The sequence below is a fragment of the Lissotriton vulgaris genome, chromosome 1_1, assembly GCF_964263255.1.
Source record: "Lissotriton vulgaris chromosome 1_1, aLisVul1.2, whole genome shotgun sequence".
NCBI lineage: Eukaryota > Metazoa > Chordata > Amphibia > Caudata > Salamandridae > Lissotriton > Lissotriton vulgaris.
In genome coordinates this window covers 1147191228-1147212159 of record NC_141685.1, presented here as the reverse complement: position 1 = coordinate 1147212159, position 20932 = coordinate 1147191228, and the positions used below count along the sequence as shown (strand labels likewise).

Sequence of the window (20932 nt, the reverse complement as noted above, 5' to 3'; positions counted from 1 at the left end):
CAAAGAACAACGTTGCTCCCAAACCAAAAGAGTATTGCCAGCCCTGAAAATATTTCATGCCAAAATTAGCTCTGCCATCCTTTACGGTTCCGACTTGTGGGGTTATGTAGATCTTGCCTCACTAGACAAAATTCAGAATAAATTTCTCCGTAGTTTGGTAGGACTCCCGTTATCTACTCCAACACTCCCCCTTATGTTAGATATGGGCTGCCAATCAATTAAAAATCAAGCTCAATATAGGATGGTAGCCCTTTGGAGACACATCTGGACCACTCCAGAACTTTGTATGTTCGCAAATGAAGTTCTGGATGTGAGATCAATACCTGGGTCAGGGAATTTACCTTGGTTTAAAAATGTAAAGGAAATTCTTTATAGGATGGGTCTTCATATGCTGTGGTCAGATCCGGGAAACCAGGTATTTCCGCCAAAAAAAGAATTTAAACTAATGTTTTGGTCCACAGTCAAAGAAGATTTGGTTTTGCTTTCACAGAAACAAAACTTGACTGGCTTCTTTTTGCTCTATTTTTTTTTTTAAATATATTTTTATTGCAGAGTTATAAACCACAGGATACAATTAGTCAGCCAGTACACTCGTGAGATCCCCCCGTCCAATAAGAATTCCCAGTCGTACACAGCCATTCAGCCCGCATCCCGGAGGCCGGGCGGCATATTATATCGCTCAAGAGGAACACATCACAGTGCACGTCCCATAGGGACCCTGGTTGAAAGATCGTTTTGCGTATCTGCTTTTACCCCCCCACCCACAACAACATTCCCGTCAGCCATCCCAGCGATAGTCAGTGGTGTCGCCCTTGTCGGGACCTGCCCTAGGCGCCATGGGTCGCCACACCAGGCCGCTCTACCCAGCCCTTCTACCCTCCACATAGTAACCACCGTCCCAGTAGATCCAAGGCCCTAACAAGCGACCATCTAATGGCTTCCGGCCCTCCCCAAACACCCAACAACCAACCCCCCCAAGGCCCCCCCTCCCCTGGCAACTGCTAAGGTGTGTGCCTCGTCCCGTCGAATTGGATGTGTCCACTACAGTGCGTGATGCTATGCTTCTGTGTTCGCCCCGCGGTGTCCAGCGGCTTAGGTCTCGCCATCCTCATCCTCTACCAAAGAATCACGCATAGCCTGTACCACTAACTCCCATGCACGCGCCGCATCCAATGCCTTCTCATTCCCCAACTTTACTGCTTGCTTCATCCGGAGCACACTCTCGCAGTCAGACCACCGCAGCAGCTCATTCTTCCATTTACGCAGCGAGGGTCCCCCCCTGGACTTCCAGTGCCACGATATTTCCCTCTGTGCCAATATCAGGCCCAGGTCTATGAATTTGCTTGTCACCCTGGTGTGCTTAGTATGCGGGAACCAGAGCAATAGGCACGCCGCCATGTCGAATTCCACCTCCCTGTCAGTCACTTCATTCAGAAGTTCCCCTACCTCCGCCCAATAGGTCCCCAGTTGTGGGCACCCCCAGAACAAGTGGTCCATGTCCGCTCCCTGGGACGAACACCGCGGGCAGCAGGCATCCGGCACCTGAAAGTACCGCTGTAATTTCTCAGGAGTTAAATAGGCCCTATGGAGCACATAGAAATGCACCTGCTGAAAACGCACGTTTCTAATGCCCTTCCACGTGCGTCGCAGGATGTGACCCCATGCCGTATCCGGTATGGGCCGGCCGATGCTCACCTCCCATTTAGCCTTGAGCCCTTGGAGTGGTTCCAACCCCTCGTTCAGCATCCTATTATGGAGGCACATCACAGCTTTAAACGTACCAGCCGCCATCACCACATATTGGCACGCCATAGTCGTCGTGGGTTCCAGGAGCCCCTCCTTCCAGTGCTTTTGTATGGCAGCCACCACTGCCGCGTGTAGGAGAAAGCCCCCAGCAGGCAGCCCGAACTGGTCCCGGAGCACTTCGAACGGCGCCAAAGCCCCATCTATGTACAAGTCGCCCACCACCTGTAGTCCCGCCTCCTCCCAATCCAGCAACGGGGACCAATCTCCTCCGTGCGGCAATGCCGTCAACATCCCGATCGGGATCTCCGGGGCGTAAGGCCGCGATGCCCTCCGAAGGCTCCGTTGCCAGCACAGCCGGAGCGTCCGCTCTTCCATGGTGAGGGCCCATAGCTCGAGCCGCTGCTGCATGATGATGTAGGACAGCACGTGGCGTTGCATTCCCCGATCCCGGTCCTCTTCCGGGCCCCGGAACACCCTGGCTACGTTCTGTGTAAGGACCTGTAACTGCGCTGCAAGATAATACAGCTCGAGGTCGGGCACAGCCATGCCCCCTTCTGGCTTGGGGCGAAGTAGCGTGCTCAGGGCTACTCTACGGCGGCCATGCCCCCAAAGAAAGCCAATTATCATTGACCGCATTTCTCTAAACACCCCCTGGGGAATCCAGACAGGCAGCGTTCGGAAATAATAGAGGAAGCGGGGGAGCGCCACCATTTTCAACAGTGCTATCCTGCCCAGGACTGAAAGCGGGAGGGTCGACCAGAAAGACAGGCTGCCCCGCAGCGCCCGGACACAGCGGCCGATGTTGCCCTCCAATAGGTCCGCAGCCGCGTGGTAAATGCGGACACCCAAATAGGTGATGCAAGAGGGTTCCCATACTACACCCAAATCGCTGCTAGGGGCTGGCGAACCCGCTCGCAGCGGGAACACACAAGTCTTCGCCCAATTGACCTTAAGGCCCGACAGCCGGCCGAACTCAGACAGCAGGTCCATCGCTCCAACCATTGCCCCCGAGGTGTCAGCTAGGTACAGGAGCAAGTCATCTGCGTATAGCGATATATAATGCCACTGCCCGTCACTAACTATCCCCGCGTATCGGTCACCTGACCTCGCATGGACCGCCAAGGGTTCCATCGCCAGGGCAAACAATAGGGGGGAGAGAGAACATCCCTGTCGTGTTCCCCTGCCCACTGGGTACGCCGCAGACACCAGGCCGCCCAATCGTACTCTCGCTGTCGCCGAGGTATATAAGACCCTCGTCCACCTCCGAAACCCCTCGCCCATGCCAAACCTCTCTAGCACTCCATCCAGGAAAGGCCATTCCAAGCTATCAAAGGCCTTCTCGATGTCCACGGACAGGACCGCCGGTGCTCCCTCCCCATCCAAGATGGCGTCCATTATTCCCACCAGGCGGCGGACATTCAGCGCCGTGCTCCTCGTGGGTATAAACCCGGCCTGATCCCTGTGTACCAGACCCGTCATGTGCGGGGCCAGCCTGGTGGCCAGTATTCGGCTCAGGATCTTATAATCCACCGTCCGCATGGACAGCGGGCGATAAGACCTCACATCCGCGGCATCCCGGCCAGGCTTGAGGAGCGGTACAATCAAGGCCTCCCGCATGGACCCAGGCAATGCCCCCGTCTCGAAGGCTTCCGTGTACACCACCAGCAGCCTGGGCGCCAAGCTGTCCACATATTGCTGATAGAATTCAATTGGCAGTCCGTCCACCCCGGGCGTCTTGTTGCGGGCCATATGTTTGATGGCCACCCGTATTTCCGTGAGCGTGATCGGGCTACCCAGCTTCCTCACGTCTTCCTCGTCCAGGACCGGGAGCTGCCTCTCCCCCAGGTATTCCGCGATGTCCTGACCCCCCACTCCCAGCTGACTCCGGTATAGTTCCTCATAATACCCCCTAAATCGTTCCAATACCGCTGCCTGGGAGTACACCATCTCTCCCTGCGCATTATTAATGCCGAGAATCGGGCAGCCCCTAAGTTCCGGGTTAGCTAATCTGGCCAAGAGGGTACCCACCTTGTCCCTTTCTGCGTGTGCCCTGATGATGTACTGCCTATAATCATAGCACCTCAAGCGCTCCGTCTCGGTGGCAACCACTTCCTTCGCCTCCAGCAACTGGGCCTGTAGACCTGGCCTAGCCGGCCTGCGGCGCTCCAAGTCCCTCAAAGTTTCTTCCGCTTTCATTAGGTCATTCAGCACAGTCGTACGAGCATTCGAGAACCTACCCAGACACACTCCTCTCACCACCACTTTCATTGCATCCCATTCAATAGACCTACTCGCAGCCGTGCCCTCATTCACTCCGAAATAACTATCAATGCCTTGCCGAACCGCATCGCTGAACACAGAGTCCTCTAGCGTCTCCGGACGAAGCCGCCATGTTGGTATCACGGAGCGCTCTCTCTGCCACTGAATGTGCATGGCTTCTTTTTGCTCTATAAAGTGGTTTCCCACACTGAGATATACTGGGACAAGATCACCAAAAGTGCGGATAGGAAATTATTTCATCAATTTCGTGTAGGCATGTTGCCAATAAGGGAATTTACCAATAAATGGCACAATCCACTATCTTTGCACTGCCCCTGGTGTAGTGAGCAAAGGGAAACAATGGGTCACTTTCTTTTTGTTTGTCCAGCATACTGTGCGCCGCGTCAGAAATGGATAAAACCCATCTGTAGAAGGATTAATACACGGGTGTGGGAAGAAGCGCTGCTAACCTTGAGATATAATACAGTCGAGTGGATCTCCATAGGTGTGGCGAAATACATTGGATGGGCATGGACCATTAGGGCCAGATACCTCTCAGGAAGATAACTAAGACTACTATGACAACTGTATAAGAGGGAATATACTCAGTTTAATTTCGAATGTATGAATTGTGATTTGTAAATCCTTTTTAACGATCTATGTAAAACGTCTTGTGATACTGTTTAATTGATTTTTATAAAATGTCTCGATGGCCACTTATAACCGTTTTTTAAACTTGTACTATTCATGATGTATGTAAATTTGTATGTATTTTTATATGTGTCTTTTATGAAGAAAGCTTCGAAATAAAGACGTTAAAACCTGAAACCTGGATATCTGGAGGAAACAACATACCACCACAAGGGATAATTCCTCATATTCATCCATATATCAACTACACTTTTCTATGCTTTTCTGTGCTCTCACAACCTTAGAAATGCCTTTTCTCACATTGAATATGTAGCACGTACAATATCAGATCATTGTCCTTCGTTTCTTGAGTTTAGGCCATTGAGGAACCGCCCTCTGATCCCCTTATAGCGGCTTAATACCCTGGCTTTGGAGGCTACTGCTTTAGGAAAATCTTAAAGTCCGCCATTGACCTTTATTTTTTGGATAATGCACAGAGAGCGTCCACCGGATTGGTGGAATGGGAGGTGTTTAAAACAATTCTATGCGGACACTGCCTAGAACACTCAATAGGTGTCCAGAGGGAGCTACACTTAGAACTGAAGGCATTGCATCAGCTGGGTAATGTTCGGGGAACCAAGGCCGATGATCCGGAGGGCCTGAGAGCGGTGCATGCGCTTTATAGTGACGCCCTGGAGCGGTTGAGGTGCCATGATTACAGAGGGTATCTCACGAAAGTACAGGAGTGGAGGCTGGGTCGATTGTTCTAATGGCTAATCCATCCAGAATCCCAGGGTTCTCCGATTGTTGCAGGTGAGGGGTGGTGAAACTGTTTGATCCTGAAGCAATTAATGCCCTGTTCTGCGATTATTGCAAGGTCTTGTACTGTGCACCACCCCTGATCCTAATGCAGGATCAATGGGACTTTGTGGGTGAGTTGCAACTCCAGAAACACGACCTCCAGGCTAACGAGTGGACCGGTGACAGTGCAAGAACTCGGAGTTGCAGTTAAAAGCATGACTGCTGGGAAGACCCATGCCCAGATGGTCTCCCGGCTGTAATTTACACTGCTTATTCCCCAATACTAGCTCCTAGATTAGTGGACCTATATGCATAATTTCTGCGGCGTAGGCAGCATCTGGACTCTTTGTGCGACACAGTAGTGGTTCCACTCCCCAAGACCAGAGCCCCAGGGGCTAGCAGGACACACTTCCGCCCGCTCTCCATGATTAACATAGATTTTAAACTTCTCAGTAAAATCATGGCTCTTCGATTACTCCCACATATGTCTACTTTAATTCACCCTGACCAGAATTGCTTTATCCCATCTCGGAATACATCCCTTAACTTGCGAAGACTGTTCTCAGTTCTATTTCACCCGGAGGTCCAACTCCTCCCGCAGGTGGCCTTACTGTCAATTGACCTGGAGAAGGCCTTTGACACTGGTGGGATAATTTGTTTGAAACTATGCGGCAGATGGGATTTGGGGAGGGTTGGCTGAGGTGGTTTAAACTACTGTATGGAGACCCCATGGCGCGGCCACGAACTTGTAGGATTGTGTCCCAGCAGTATGGAGTCTTCAAAGGTACGAGGCAGGGATACCCGCTGTCACTGCTCCTGTTTGCTCTAGCGATTGAGCCACTAGCTCTTCTGTTCAGGACCGGTAAAGAAGGAATAGAAATACCTCTACGAGGGCGAGAACAGATCTGCATATACGCAGATAATCTTTTGATCTATCTGGAGGTTGCAGCGACAGGCACTGCTACAGCCCTGAACTCTTGGGGAACTTTGAAAGCGTATCCGGCTTAAAAGTTAATAGTGATAAGACCTATTTGTTCCCTGTGGGCCCTTTCCTGCCGTCTGAAACTTCCGGTGGAACTTAATTGGGCTTAGTCCACTTTTAGGTACCTGGGGGTACCTGGGGGTATATGTTTATCACTCCCTTGAATGTCTACTTGAGGGTAACCTTGGAAGGGCTCTCTGATCCCTGATCTTGTGTTCCCTTCTGATGCTCCTTATGCTTACTTATCATGGCCCGATCTCCCTATCCAAAATGGTTCTGCTTCTGCGCTTATTATATTATTTTATTACCCTCCCGATCACAATGCCGGCTGGTTTGTTTCATCAACAAGATTCCTTATCGGGGGACATTATTTGGGACACAGGAAGGCAGAGAGTGTCCTTGGCAACCTTACAACGACCCATGACGGAGAGCGGCTCTTGGGTGCCAAACTTTGAATTATATAGCCTCTAAACTACAGTGGGTTGCACAGTGGTCGGAGGGGATGCGGCTGGAGGACAGAGATTGGATACAGAGGGAGGCGAGCTCCTCATGGTTACTAGCAAATTGCTTAACCCGACAGTGGACAGCACACGTCATTTGCTGTTGTTAGTCACGGCTCTACGATGTTTGAAATGAGTAGCTAGGATGGCAGACACCCCCTTTTACTATCCGGTCCTGCCCCTGATTGGATTGCCCCATGGGGACCCGATTTTCTGTATTTTCAGCTGAATAACTGACAGTCTGAACTGGGGCGGGACTAGATACAGTAGGAGATCTTTATCACCAGAATACTCTTGCTCCTTTTGAGGACTTAGTGGAAGATGCTGACCTCCCACCTGGCCAATATGAGGCCTGATACGAACAATTAAGGAACTGTAGGGGGGAGGTAAAGAGAAGCCTAAAACACACCCGCTGTTGCAATCCTTGTTGACCTTGGGATCTGCTGGTCATTTGGTGAAATGGTTATATTGCTCTTTGTCAGAGGCAGCTCGTAACGCTGACAAGATTACGCGAACGCTGGGAAACTGCGCTGGAGAGGGAGTTTTCGGATCCAGAATGGTTTCTTGTAATACAAGGTTGAAGTATACGCAGTTTAATTACTTGCATATGACCTATATGACATCCCATAGGCTAAAGGTTGCCTATGATGGTGAAACCCAGTTTCCCTAGGTATCATTGTGAGGCCCAGGGTTTTGTTCATATGACATGGGCATGCCCTAGTTTGAGGCAGTTTTGGGACGAAGTGGTGGCAGTAGTGGGTACAATGCGGGTCGGACGCTTTGCCCCACTGTTGGGGAGGGCCTGCCTACTGGGGCTCTTCCCTCGCCCGCCTAATGTTGTTAACGTATCTAGGACCCTAATTAAATATTCCCGATTTATGCCCTTATGTGGTTATAACAAATCATATCCTTATAAAGGCATAAGAATTATATCCATATTTAGTCATAGCCAATGCAGTCCAAATACGGCAAGGCTACTTCCTTAGACTCCTAGAAAGTACAACGAGTTCTTTCAACAAACCAAACCTCCAGCAAACTGGGAATTCCCCATGCTTTTGTTTTGATTTGTCCTAGAACTCCTGCAAGCACTGAAAGGTGTCCTCTTTTATTGACGTCTTATGTCCAACCTTACGTCAAACACAGCACCTTCCAGGTATGAATATACCAGCGTTTGCCTTAAGCAACACACAGTGGTTTGGAGCAGAGCGGCTATCTACTTATCCGAAGCCCAGCTGATGCAAGTGCCGAAGGAAGCCGTCCCTCCCATTTGACGCACTGAGAAAGACGCTGTCTTTTTCTCCTGCCGAGAAAATCCAGCTCCAGTGTTTCCAGTCACCCTTGCGGGTTACTGGGAGATCGAGTCCTGAGAGCGAGATACAAGACCTCCTTCATTCTAAAACCAAGGTACGGAGCTGATTAGATCCTTAGAGAATTCTTGATTCAGATTCTTGGCAAAACTAACTTAACTTAAACTGCAACTCCCTTACTCCTTCCCACGTACTAGGCTTAGATTGGGTACACTGGGGTAGGCGTATTTAGAAACATCAGTTGAGTACGTTTAGTCAACTTTTATCATTGTATGTATTTTATCCGTTGTAAGTATCATATGGCTCAAACCACATCAATGCTTTTACAGTATTATTTCATAATACTCCTTTTACTGTACGCACTTTACTTTATAACAAGTATTGCAATTGTGGCAATTCATTTCTCTTGCATGAGAAAGAAGACTGCTCAATAAATAACACCTTTTATTGAAAACGCCCGTCTATCAATTTCTTTGCACTCTGGTGAAACTAAGTATGCACGATAGACTGTATGAAATAGATATCTATTGTTTTCACATGACTCTGGAGATATACTCCTTATTCGGGGGGAGCAAAGTTGTCCTGTTTATGCGGTTGTCAGAAGCTAATCCCTTCTTGTCTAATCAGGGAAGTTAACTCCTCCCTGTTCATTCGAGAAAGTTTCTAGTGACCTCTGAGCTAGCTGGCAAACCTAATTATGTCTAACATATTCAATAGAGACCTAGTCGACCTCAGTCCTACGTCTAAAATATCGTTTGTTATTCCAATGCGCAGAGCCTATTGGGAAAATAGGAACTACACTAAGCGAAAGGTCGGGAACAGTCATTGATCTGGCTCTAGTCCTTGCCAGAAGGAGGATAGCCAATGCCTGGAAGTCTGCTACTGGCCCAGTGTTGGGGACGTGGAGACAGGGTGTGACATATTGGGCAGGTGCCGAGGGGAGGTCATTGACTAGGGAGGTGGCACAGGGTTTCGAAGGCACCCCATTGTGGTGCACTGGAAGGAGACCCTGGGAGCACTTCGAGCAGGAATACGACTCGGAAGGTAGTAACCGAAACAGGTCCCAAACAAGTGTCTCATGGGCATCTATAGCCCAGGGATCGGGTGAGAGAGATGACCCTGACAATAATAAGTGGCGAAGATTATAGATGCCGGGGGTGAGATAGGTGCATTAGATTTGAGATGGGGGACATGAAAAGTGGGTACCCCTGGGGTCTTTTCGGCATGTGATAGTGCCTGGAGTGAATGGGATTGTACTCTGCTGGTTTGACTGTTCCCCCAATCCCTGCTTAACTAGCGTTATGCGCACCCAGAGTAGTTAGGTCGAGCCTAGCCACGCTCATGTGCTGCTCTGCAAGGCATGGTTTAGTTTCTGTGTGCTTAGACCACGCCCACCACTTGTAATTGGCTCCATGTAGTGGCCCTCGTGAAATCTTCCTCTTCTATTTTGGCTTTGACGTCTTTGTCCCACCTTTTGGCTATTTGTTTCCGCCCTTGCGTCTGACCCAATTACATGGATCAGGTCACTTTTCACCAATTTTGCCTGTTTGGAGCACTACTTTGTTCTGCTCTAACTCGCTCGCCGTCCCTATACCACTTACAGCGGGTTGCTGCCTTTAATGCTTTTGTCTGCACTCCCGCCCGTGAGCATCTGTGGGATTAATGTGAGAAAGCCACTTTGCATATAGCGCGAACTCGACCCGAAGGTATCTGAGTGCTTTGAATGAACATCCGTTGCATTAGCCACAGTCGCTACAGATTCCCAAGTATTACAAATGTCGAACCGCACCATCTTCGAACGGCTATGCTGTCGCCCCCCCTCCCGGGGCACCGCCCAACGTGTGAATGCTGTTGTATCCTGAACCGATGCACGTTTGTACATACGTTCAGATTCACTGTAGCTATTTAGAGGTAAATGGAAATAGTGAGCAGGCGATCTGTGCCCATAACGCTCGGTTAGAATATGTGGCTAACAGCCAGAACTGCTGATAGTACAACTGGGGTGCCAGGTTTGAGTCCCAGTGTCTGCTTAACACCCTATGATTTTAAGCAGATTTATCTTCACTGAAGAACCTCTAAAGAATTAATGCCATGTGTAATGTAGCTTGTGCAAATGTGCAGCGCTCCGATACCTTCAGGTCGAGTTTGCGCTATAATCGACCTAAACATCTGTCATAGCACCCTTATACAACGACTCAGCAACATCGGAATTCAAGGATTAGCACTGAACGGGATCATCTCGTTCCTCGCCGGAAAAACGCAAAGAGTCCGCCTCCCCCCTTTCAAATCCGAGGCCACCGAAGTCATCTGCGACGTACCTCAAGGATCATCACTCAGTCCTACCCTCTTCAACGTATACATGAGCCCCCTCGCGACCATCGCACGCCAACACAACCTCAATATCATCTCCTACGCAGACGACACCCAGCTAATCCTTTCCCTCACCAAAGACCCAAACACCGCCAAAACCAACCTACACGAAGGGATGAAAGAAGTGGCAGAATGGATGAGGAACAGCCGCCTAAAACTGAATTCGGACCAAACGGAAGTCCTCATTTTAGGATCATCCCCCTCCGCCTGGGATAACTCATGGTGGCCACCGGTGCTAGGAAACGCCCCCACTCCTACGGACCATGCACGCAATCTGGGCTTCATCCTAGACTCTTCGCTATTGCTGACCAGACAAGTCAACGGCGTCTCCTCCTCTTGCTTCAACATACTACGTATGCTCAAAAAGATCTTCCGCTGGATCCCCACCGAAACTAAAAAGACAGTCCCCCACGCTCTGGTCACTAGCCGACTGGATTACGGAAACACCCTCTATGCCGGAACCACCGCCAAACTACAGAAAAAACTCCAACGTATCCAAAACGCCTCAGCCAGACTCATTCTAGATGTCCCCCCGCAGACCTCACATTTCCAGTCACTTGAAAGACCTCCACTGGCTGCCCGTCAGCAAGAAAATCACATTCCGACTCCTTACCCACGCACACAAAGCCCTATACGATATAGGACCCGAATGCCTCAACACGCGCCTTAACTTTTACACCCCCACCCGCAATCTTTGATCATCCGATCAAGCCCTCGCCGCGATCCCACGCATCCACAGGTCCACCATGGGGGGGAAGATCCTTCTCCTACTTAGCAGCCAAAATCTGGAACTCCCTCCCCACCCACCTCCGACTCACTCAGAACCACCTCTCCTTCAGAAAACAACTCAAAACCTGGTTATTTGATTAGTAACTTCCCCCCTCCCTCAAGCGCCTTGAGACCCTATGGGTGAGTAGTGCGCTATATAAATGCCGAACTTGAACTTGAATTTTCATCTTTGAGAAAGTGGCTCCATATATACTGGACCAAGATAAGGTACAGTGTGTATAGAGTCCACCAACCCCAGAGGTATAACTGAGGTTAAAGCCAGGTGTGACCTTACTCTCTAAAGTGGTAGCTTGGTCGAGCAGTAAGGCAGTACCAGAGGACAGTGTAAAGCATTTGTTGTACACACTCAGTCAGCAAAAGGTTTCACACACTCAAAGACTGAACTCCAGGCCAATTGTTTTTTATATCAAGTTTTATTTCTAGAACCAACAGTTATCAAAAATATACTGTTCTCAATGTGAGAGGTCTCAGATGAGTACTTTGCAGAAAGGCAATAAACTTGGTAAACAGAATAGGTACATATGTTGCAGTAGGCAACACAATTCTACACACAATTTAGCATTGAGCTCAATGGATTTTCTTATAGAAACACAGTTGATTACTTTGTAGATTACTTAGGTAGTCCCAGGACTGGCTCCTAGATTCAGTCCTGAGGTCTAAGCTGAAACCAGTTTAGCAAAAACGTTTTAGGTATTGTATTGATTTTTCAGGAATATAAAGCTATTTTAAAAGTTCACACTTGAAAAGTTTTCAACAGAAATCTGGCAATGTTATCCAATGGGAGAAAAATCAGGTTCCAGGTAAAGTACAATCTCGTTACTTTGGTAATCCAGTACTGGGCTCCTGGGTCCAGCACTGGGGTCTCACTTAAAACAGGTAAGTAGTTTTGTTTCATTATTTCGTATGATTTTTAAAGATTTCAAGTTTTCAAAAGTAGAAGAAATTTCATAGAAAACCAGACACTGGATTCCTATGGAGAAAATTCAGGTTACTAGTAAACCCGGTAATGATTACTTTTGCGGTTCAGTACTGGGCTACAAGGTACAGTACTAGCTTCTCTCCTGATCACAGGTGAGTACTTCGGAATTCGGAGTTTGGTTGATTTTATATGAATATTTTAAGTTTCCAAAACTTCACACTTAAAACATTTTTTAAGTCAAACCAGTCAATGTTAACCAATGGCAGGTAAGTGAGTTACTGGTTTCCAGGTGAGTACTTGTCTAGTGAAGTTATGTTTCTGGGCATAGACTCAGGGGTCCCCCAAGGTCAGGTAGGTACAGTTGGTTCACCCTCAGTGGCGCAGGGGCGGCCGGGTGCAGAGGTAGTTATAGGCCCAATGTTATCCTATGAGTGACAGGGGGCCTCCGGTTAATGGATGCTGGCTAGCAGGCCACGTGGCTGTGGGAGCTGGGTTCCTGGTCACTCAGGGCAAAGGGGGAAGCAGGATATGGTACAGGTTGCACTGCCATGGGGCACTCGGGCGGCTGGGTGCAGGGTGCTTTTGAGCCGCCGGGCGCTCAATGTTATTCAATGAGGATCTACAAAGGATGACGGCTCGGGACGGAGGATCTTCTTGAGCGACCAACACTTTGAAGGGTAAGTTGGGATCTTGGAGGATAGGTAGGCACCCAGGAGCTGGGCACAGGGGACTGTGGGGCGCTGGGTGCAGGGGTGTCTTGAGGTCGCGGTTGGAGGGTTCCTTTGTCCCGAGGCTGCAGGCATCATTGGGGTCGTCGAGGAGGGTCTTTGGGCACTGGACTTCGGGTCCCAGTCGCCGGGGGGACGTCCTTGTGGTCCTGGATCACTCTGGCACGGGCTGGGCTCGGTGGGTGCAGAGTGGGTGTCCGGAGCTTCCTGGCTGGCACCAGGGAGGTTTTAAAGCAGAGCCTCTGCTGATGAGAGTCCCAGGCTTTGAGAGGGTCAAGGCAGGCAGTTTCTCTGGGTGTCCCAAGGTTGCTGTCCGCAGGAGTCGCCGGGATTAGGCAGGAGTAGGTTCCAGGATCGACAGGCTGGTAGGGCTGGGGCCAAGTCAGTTGTTGTCGTCCTGTTAGGAGCTGCACGGCGGGTCTTCTTCTTGATCTTCTTTCTTCTTTTCTTATCGATCTCCAGAAGGAAGGTTCAGGGAGCCCCTAAATACTGAATTTAGGGGCTTTTACAGGTAGGACAAGGACCAACAGGTCCCTGTCCTGGGGTGGATACACTCCCTAGCCTACTCCACTCCTGTGGGAGGGGGGCAGGAGCCTAGCTGTGATTGGGCGGAACCCGGGATCGTTGTTCACCTAGTCTCCCCCACCTGAGGGGTGGGGCTGGAACAGGCTGGCACCACCACCCCACCCCCCTTCCTGGCGTAGTTTTTCCCGCCAGTCTTCCCACCAGAGTGGGGGTCAGGGCTGGGTACAGCAAATGGTCTGGGGAAGCTCACAGAGGCGGCATGCCTTTGAAGCTACCCCCTGCCCACCTTGGGGGAGGAGACCTAGCACCTTGCCCAGGATGTGGATTGTTGCAGGCTCGGGAGAGCGGGGTGCTCCCCACCCAGGGGTCCAGCAACATGTCTGCTGTGTGGCAGCCTCTGCAGCCATTCAGCCCAGACGTGGATTGTGGTTAGGGTTCAGGGGGCGTCTCTAAGATGCCCTCTGTGGGGCATTTCTCATTAAATCCCACACTGGCATCAGTGTGGATTTAATGTGCCGAGAAGTTTGATACCAAACTTGTCAGTCTTCAGTGTAGCCGTTATGATGCTGTGGAGTTCGTAATGTCGACCTCCCAGCAACATATACTCTTAATGGCATCACTGCACTTAAAGTGCTCAGGAATGGCCCTGGGTACTGTAGGGGCACAGGACTCATGCACCTGTGCCCTCACCACTGGCATAGGGCACCCAGCTAGAGGGGTGACTGATGTATGCTTGGGCAGTGGGTTTCTGGGAATAGCACACAGGAACGTGTGCCATGTCGACTTTGTTTAGTTATGTACTTAGGCACCCAGCCTGAAAAGGCAGTGGGTGGGTTCCAGGGTACAGGGCCCTAAGGGTGGCACAATAAGTGCTGCAGCCCTTAGGGGCTTAGGGGTCTCCTCTGATCACCATGCCCTGGGTTCCTAGGGTACCATTTACTAGGGGCTGACAGGTGGCCAGAGATGCCAATTGGGTTTCAGTTTCAATAGTTTTAGGGAAGGAAAACAGGCCCTGGGTACCTGGTTGGCAGGAGCCCAGGGCACAAAGTCAGAAAAAAGTGGGGGCATACCAATGCAAGAAAGATGGCACTTTCTCACACCATCAGTCAGTCGGCGCGCATCTTGGAGCGGAGCGCAGCGAGCATGTACCCTTGTGGGTCTTCAGTGAGCAAAGCGGAGGCACAGACGGTCGTTTAAAGTCCTGTACAGGGTTTAAAGTGGGCTGGGTCAAAAACAGGTGCTGAAAAGGATCCCTATCGGGCTCTCAATATTTACCCTCTAGGTGAAAAAAATACACAAACGAAAAACACACAAACTTCATTGCTTTTGATGGAACTTAAGAGACTCTGGTTTGAGTTTTATGTAGCCCAAACTTAAAGCGCTTTACATGAGCACCAGTTACAATACACAAGGACATATTCATGTTTTGAATCACAGGATGTTGAGCCAACGTCTGGCTCGAACCTGCCTGACTGAAAAAAAAATGCTGGCTCTCGAGAAAAGGACAGGGAGGAAGCAAACCTCTCATGAAGCTCTGAGCAAAAACATGGCTGTCAAAGGACAACAAGAACGGACGCATTTTCAATATAATATACAGCAAATTTATAGTTGTTGCTTATGTACCTTATGCAATTTACAACCATTGAGAAAGCCAATAGTGCTGGCTTGTTGTAGGTGTAATGTTACTTGTTGTGTTATATTATCTGGATGAATGGACAGAAGAAGTAAAATACCAGTGGAGCAGCACACTATGCTAAATACAGATGATTTTTAGCTTGTTTTTAGTCACTCCCTTAACTACATCGGCCAGGCCCCTATGAGAGAAACCCCCCAGTTTTTTCATCCCACTTAAATGTCCCAAAGGCAAGACTTATTGGCTAGGCCAATGCTTGTTTTTTCTAGATCCTGAAAGCTAGCGTGGCACTCTGCATACTTTTCTTGATCGTTACGCTTAAAAGGCATCATAAGGGAGACCTCCCTATTTAGCTCCTACTCAAGATGGGTTGGAGCATTGGACATTTATGGGTACATGCAGTTTGAGAATGTATTGTAGCGGATAGAACTTTATCAATGTGCAGTAACCTAGAAAATGTGATATTACTGTTTTATGTAAGGTGTTATCCTTAGCTGGGTACAGTTGATGATGGGACTGTATACAGTGAGATGGCACTGGGTACATTACTAGAGTAATGTTCCTCAACAAAATGGATAAATGAAAACTAGTGATGATTGTAACTACTCACATTTGGTTATGATAAATGTCAATAAAATCTTTTTTTAAGTGTAATATTTAGGATAGGGGACACGTCTTAAAAATTGGTTATTCTTCCCCACATAGACCTCAGAATCTGGTAAAGCACTTATATTGTTGTTTTATGGTCTCTGTTGCTTTTCTGTTAGTGAAAGTTAGAGTATGTTGAGCACAGCAGCTCTACAGAGCCATTTTGCAAACAGCTGAGCAGGAGGGGCTTATGCATTTTCACAGTGAATTGATGGTAAGCAGCAAGCCGTTTCCTTTCATTTTCAGATCACTCGTAGAGCTTTGTTCCCTGGTGACTCAGAGATAGATCAGCTCTTCCGGATTTTCCGCACACTGGGCACCCCAGATGAGGTGGTGTGGCCAGGGGTAACCTCCATGCCAGATTATAAGTCCTCTTTCCCCAAATGGGTCCGACAAGAGTTCAGCAAAGTAGTACCACCGCTGGACGATGACGGCAGGGATCTCTTGGCGGTAAGTACTTCTGGAGTTGTGATTAAAGGGACTCTTTTGTGGTTTTTCCCCCCTATGTACTCCTTGTCTATATGTTGGCATTAGGTAATTTTACATCATTGAAGTGTGGCAGACTCACATGCGCCACTCTTGTACTCGCTGTATTGATTGCTGCTCTGGATAAAACTAGGAGTGGGTTTAATCTTCTACCTCATTTCAGAGGATAGTAGGTTGTTTTAGTGAGCAACTTGCATAATTGCACTCCACTTGCCTTTTGGTCCCAGGATTATATTCCATTCTCCCCACCCCAATATGGAAAAAGCACCTAATAGCAAACTTACAGCACAAGGTATATGTACAGATGGCTAATGTTAATTTAGAACACAGAGGACATAAAAGACCACCGAAATCTTATCTTGCCCCACATCTTTGGTCTTTACTGTAACCAGTAAGTTTCTGAAGATGAATGAGCAGAGATCTGGGTATTCTGCACACCTCTGCTGTTATCAGTCATGGGCAAAGCTTATATCCTATTTAATTGGCCTGCATCGAACACTAACTTGAAGCTGGCGTTGGATGTTACATTAATCTTCTTTTTTTGAGGGAAATATATTTTTGTTTATATATAACACACATAACCAACATGCTATAACATAACCGCAAATCACCAGTCACCCCAGGTATCTGGATGCATACTGATTAGAGAATCAATGTTCACACACTGTACTTTATCTCCTACCCCTCCCGTGTCCCAGTTTACAGCAAGTGAACCAAGAAGCTCCCCACCCCAGCTCTGTGAAGCTGCAATGGATTCTAGAGTCACTATTATTCCTGCCCTTCTAGGTGGTTCCCCCATCGCCCCATCCCAGCCACCCCAAATCTTGTCAAATTTCCTCTAGCACCCTCTGCCTTCCCACATCTTTTTCCATGAGTGTGCAGAGGTCCGTGCCAGTCTTTCGATCCTGATGTTGGGGGGACTCCTTTGCTGAGCGACACCCTGTTTTGCTACCATGCAGCCAAATTTCACCAACAGCTTCTAGTGAGCCGCCAGTCCCCAAATGCCCAGCAGGGCTAGTCTAGGGTGGAGTTCTACTGGTATCTCCATCGCCCCCTCATGGGAGCCCCTTACCTTCACCCAAAAATCTTGTATGCGAGGGCAGCTCCTGATAGTGTGAGAAAAGTGCCTTCTAACCCACCGCCTCTAAGGCAATTTGATCCTTTACTCTACCTATCCTGGATAGCAGCATGCAAGTGTAGTAAACCCAGTGAACTATTTTGAGTTTGATCAGGTGGAGGCTTGCCGATATGGGTACATCTGGCAGAAACATCAAGGTCTGCCACCAGTCGTCCTCATCTAGGTCCCCCAGGTCCTTAGTCCATTTATCCAACAACCATTTCCAAGGGGCTTGCGTGTTTCTCATTATGGTGCCGTATGTTAGGGAAACCAATTTCTTGTCCGTCTATCTAACAGTCTCACTTCCAAAAGAGGGGAGGGATAGTCCTGCGTCTCCTCCGCCAAGGACGCACAGTCCCTGGAGCATGGTTCAATTGACCGTACCTCAGCCACTTCGTTTCTTGCATATGATATTCTGTCTGTATGCGATTAAAGAGAACCACTTTGTATGCATCCTGCCCGTCAGTGAGAGTTTAGATGCCGATATTGTTCCAACCTCGTACCATTCAGGACCGTTATGGGGCGCAGTCTGGAACCCTCCCACAACTCTCTTCGAAGTCAGCCTAGTTTCCACCTCATCTCTCTGGTCAATGTCCCCTAGATGTCCACCACTGTTCTCTTGGCCATGCATCCTGCGGGTCACAGTTTCACCCCCCTAGATTGCATGCATATAACTCCTCTCACCTATTTCCAACCTGTCTTGTCGGAATGCCGGCTCTTCCCAATCTACGTAAGCCCAGAGATTAACCACTCGCCTGTGCCGCTTCATAGTATTTCCGAGTGTTGGGTAAGATGATGCTTCCCTCATGTTTGAATCGCTGAAGGATCCTGAAAGCAATGTGGGGTTGTACCCCCGCCCACAAAAGCGGTCGGACCAGTGTGTCCACCGTGATAAAAGAATTAACCTAGGATCTTAGACAACCTGTTCTGGAAGATCTATAAGAACTAGAGGAGTGCCACCATTTTAAACATCTCTGCCTTCCCGAGCCACACGAACTGTAGTAACTGCCAGTGTTCTACATCTTGTTCCAGCCATTTCAAGAGAGGTCCCAATTTTACCTCCAATTGCGAAAACGGATCTTTAGTGATGCACATCCCCAGATATTTTAACCTACCGGTTTCAACCCTTAGTGGTAAGACTGGCGGCTTCCCCTGGTCCCAGTCTCCTACCAGAAGTGATAAGGATTTGTCCCAATCAATGGCAAACACTGAGTTTCCCACATATACGGAAGATGTCTCGCAGCCTGTGTAGCGTCTGGGTCACTTTTTACTCGTAAAACTGCATTTCATAGACATATAGAGATGTGTTTCTCCTGGCAATCCCCCGAACCTGCGCATCTATCTGCACCCATTCTGCCAAACCCTGTATAGCCAGCGCAAATAACATTGACAAGTGTGATCATCCCTGCTGTGTCCCCCTTCACACCTGGAGGTGTGACAGTTGACCCATACTCTAGCCACCGGCCTATTTTACAGCAGTTTCTCATCTTATATATTTGAGTCCAAAACCCATCTTTGCCAGTGCCCCGAAGAGGTATATCCATTCCACTGCATTGAAGGCTTTATTTGCGTCAAGTGAGGCCTGCAGGTGAGGCCAACCCAAAGTTATGAAGCCGCCGCAGATTCAGTATTGTCAAGGGATCAGGCCTGAACCCATTTTGGTCTGTGTGTCCAGTTCAGTTACCCACTATCTTCAACCTGTTGCCCAGCAGCTTAGCCTGGACTTTAACATCTGCATTAAGTAATGAGATCGAGCAGTATGAATTGCACCTATCTCGGGGCCTGCCAACCTTCAGTATGAGAACCACCATCACTGATCTATCTTCGGCAGTTCTACAGAGAAGAGCCGCCTCATTGCTCAGTCTGTGAAACCAGTCTACCGGGGACCCATTTGGGCCTGGATCCTTGCCTGACTGCAAGTGCCCCTTGGCTGAGGAAACCCCCTGTTATGTTAAATTGTCTTATAGAGCATAACAGCTAGCCAACAACTGGCATCACGGCGCTGTTAGAGGGAGCTTGTTGACACACTGTTAGATGAAGATGTTGTCCAACACTTGTGCAAAGAGGTGGGTTTTGAGTTGCTTCCTAAAACTTGATAGATTGTTGTTTGACCTAAGCTGAACAGGGAGAGTATTACAGTTTGTTGGCGAGGTATGGAAATGATCAACATCCTCCTATTGCTCTTGAGTCTGGGGACGTAAAGAAGGGAAAGCTAATTTGATCTCGGGACTCTGGGCGGGCTGTGTGAGACATGAGATACTGGAGAAAGTGTGCCTACTGAATACTTGAATCTGTACAATGCATAGGGTTTTGATTCATTTATTTATTTATTTTTATCAGCAGCCAATGCAGTTCCCCGAGAGCCGGTTGTGCGGAGTTCCTTGTCAGTGCACCAAGTAATGCTTGTGCTGCTGTGCTTTGAATAACCTGCAGGTTTATTATGACACATGCTGGGCTACCCAGATACAAGGAGTTACCGTAATCTGGCTTAAAAGAATAAGGCCAGGGACCACAGTCCTCCAACACTTCAAAGGAAGCCATTTAAGTGTTTTCCAAAGATCTTTTTTAGCCCTAAGCTCGTGCCTGACACCTCTTTTGCCAGAGACCCCATGGTCCGATCCTTGTTCAAGGTAACACCAAGGCTGTTAACTTATGGTTTAGGAATAGAGGGCTCTCCCCCAAACAAGGGGGCTATAAGAGTTGGTTATGTAGTGAGAGGTTGTTTCCGACCACCAACACCTCCATTTTGTCCCTGTTCCGCTTTAGGCGACTTGCTGCTGTCTAGCTAGCCTGTTTCATGCATGTGATCAGCTTCTTTGAGGTGGAGTTTGTATAAAGTGACAAAAATCTGCATAGGATACCTTTGTGAAGGCATAGGAGCAGATCGTATCAGAAAGAGGACGCACATATCTAGTGAAGACCGTGGGGCTCAAAGTAGAACCCTGAGGAACTCCATGGTCCATCTTGGGTGTTTCTGAAAGAAAAGGCCCTTTACTCACTTGAAAACTTCTGTTAGTTAGAAATGACGTTGGCCATTTTAATGCTGTCCCTGAGATCCCTATTGCTTTCAGCTTGTCACTCAGGACTGAGTGTGAGCCAGTATCGAAAGCTGCACTCAAATCAAAGAGAATGAGCGCTATGGACCCTCCATGATAAGTCATTATGTCCTCAGTGGCCAATCTGCATCTTTGTTGATAGCGCATTTGTGTATGATGCAGCAGATTATTGATTTCCAGTAAATTTGAGAGATAGCTATTTAGTAGTTTCTCTAAGATTTTACTTATCAGTGGAAGCAGAGAAATGGCCCTGTAGTTTTCTGATTTATTTGGGTCCATGGATGCTTTTTTCGATAGTCCGGATAATTGCGTGCTTCTTTGCATCAGGGAAACAGCCCATCTCCAGAGGGGATTTTTTTTTTAACATTTCTTTTTATTAACATTCATCGACTTAAGATAAAGAGGGGATTTATATTAACCTTATACTGGAAAATCT

At 48.6% G+C, this 20932-nt stretch overlaps 1 protein-coding gene across 1 annotated transcript in view; it reads left to right on the top strand.

Annotated features, from left to right (window-relative positions):
• The window catches only part of CDK2 (cyclin dependent kinase 2), a 181770-nt gene that overhangs the window by 107131 nt on the left and 53707 nt on the right, over nt 1–20932 (top strand). Inside the window, exon 6 of the mRNA XM_086963915.1 lies at nt 16084–16287. Within this exon, the coding sequence (XP_086820041.1) occupies nt 16084–16287 (204 nt within the window). The remainder of the gene's footprint in view (nt 1–16083; nt 16288–20932) is intronic.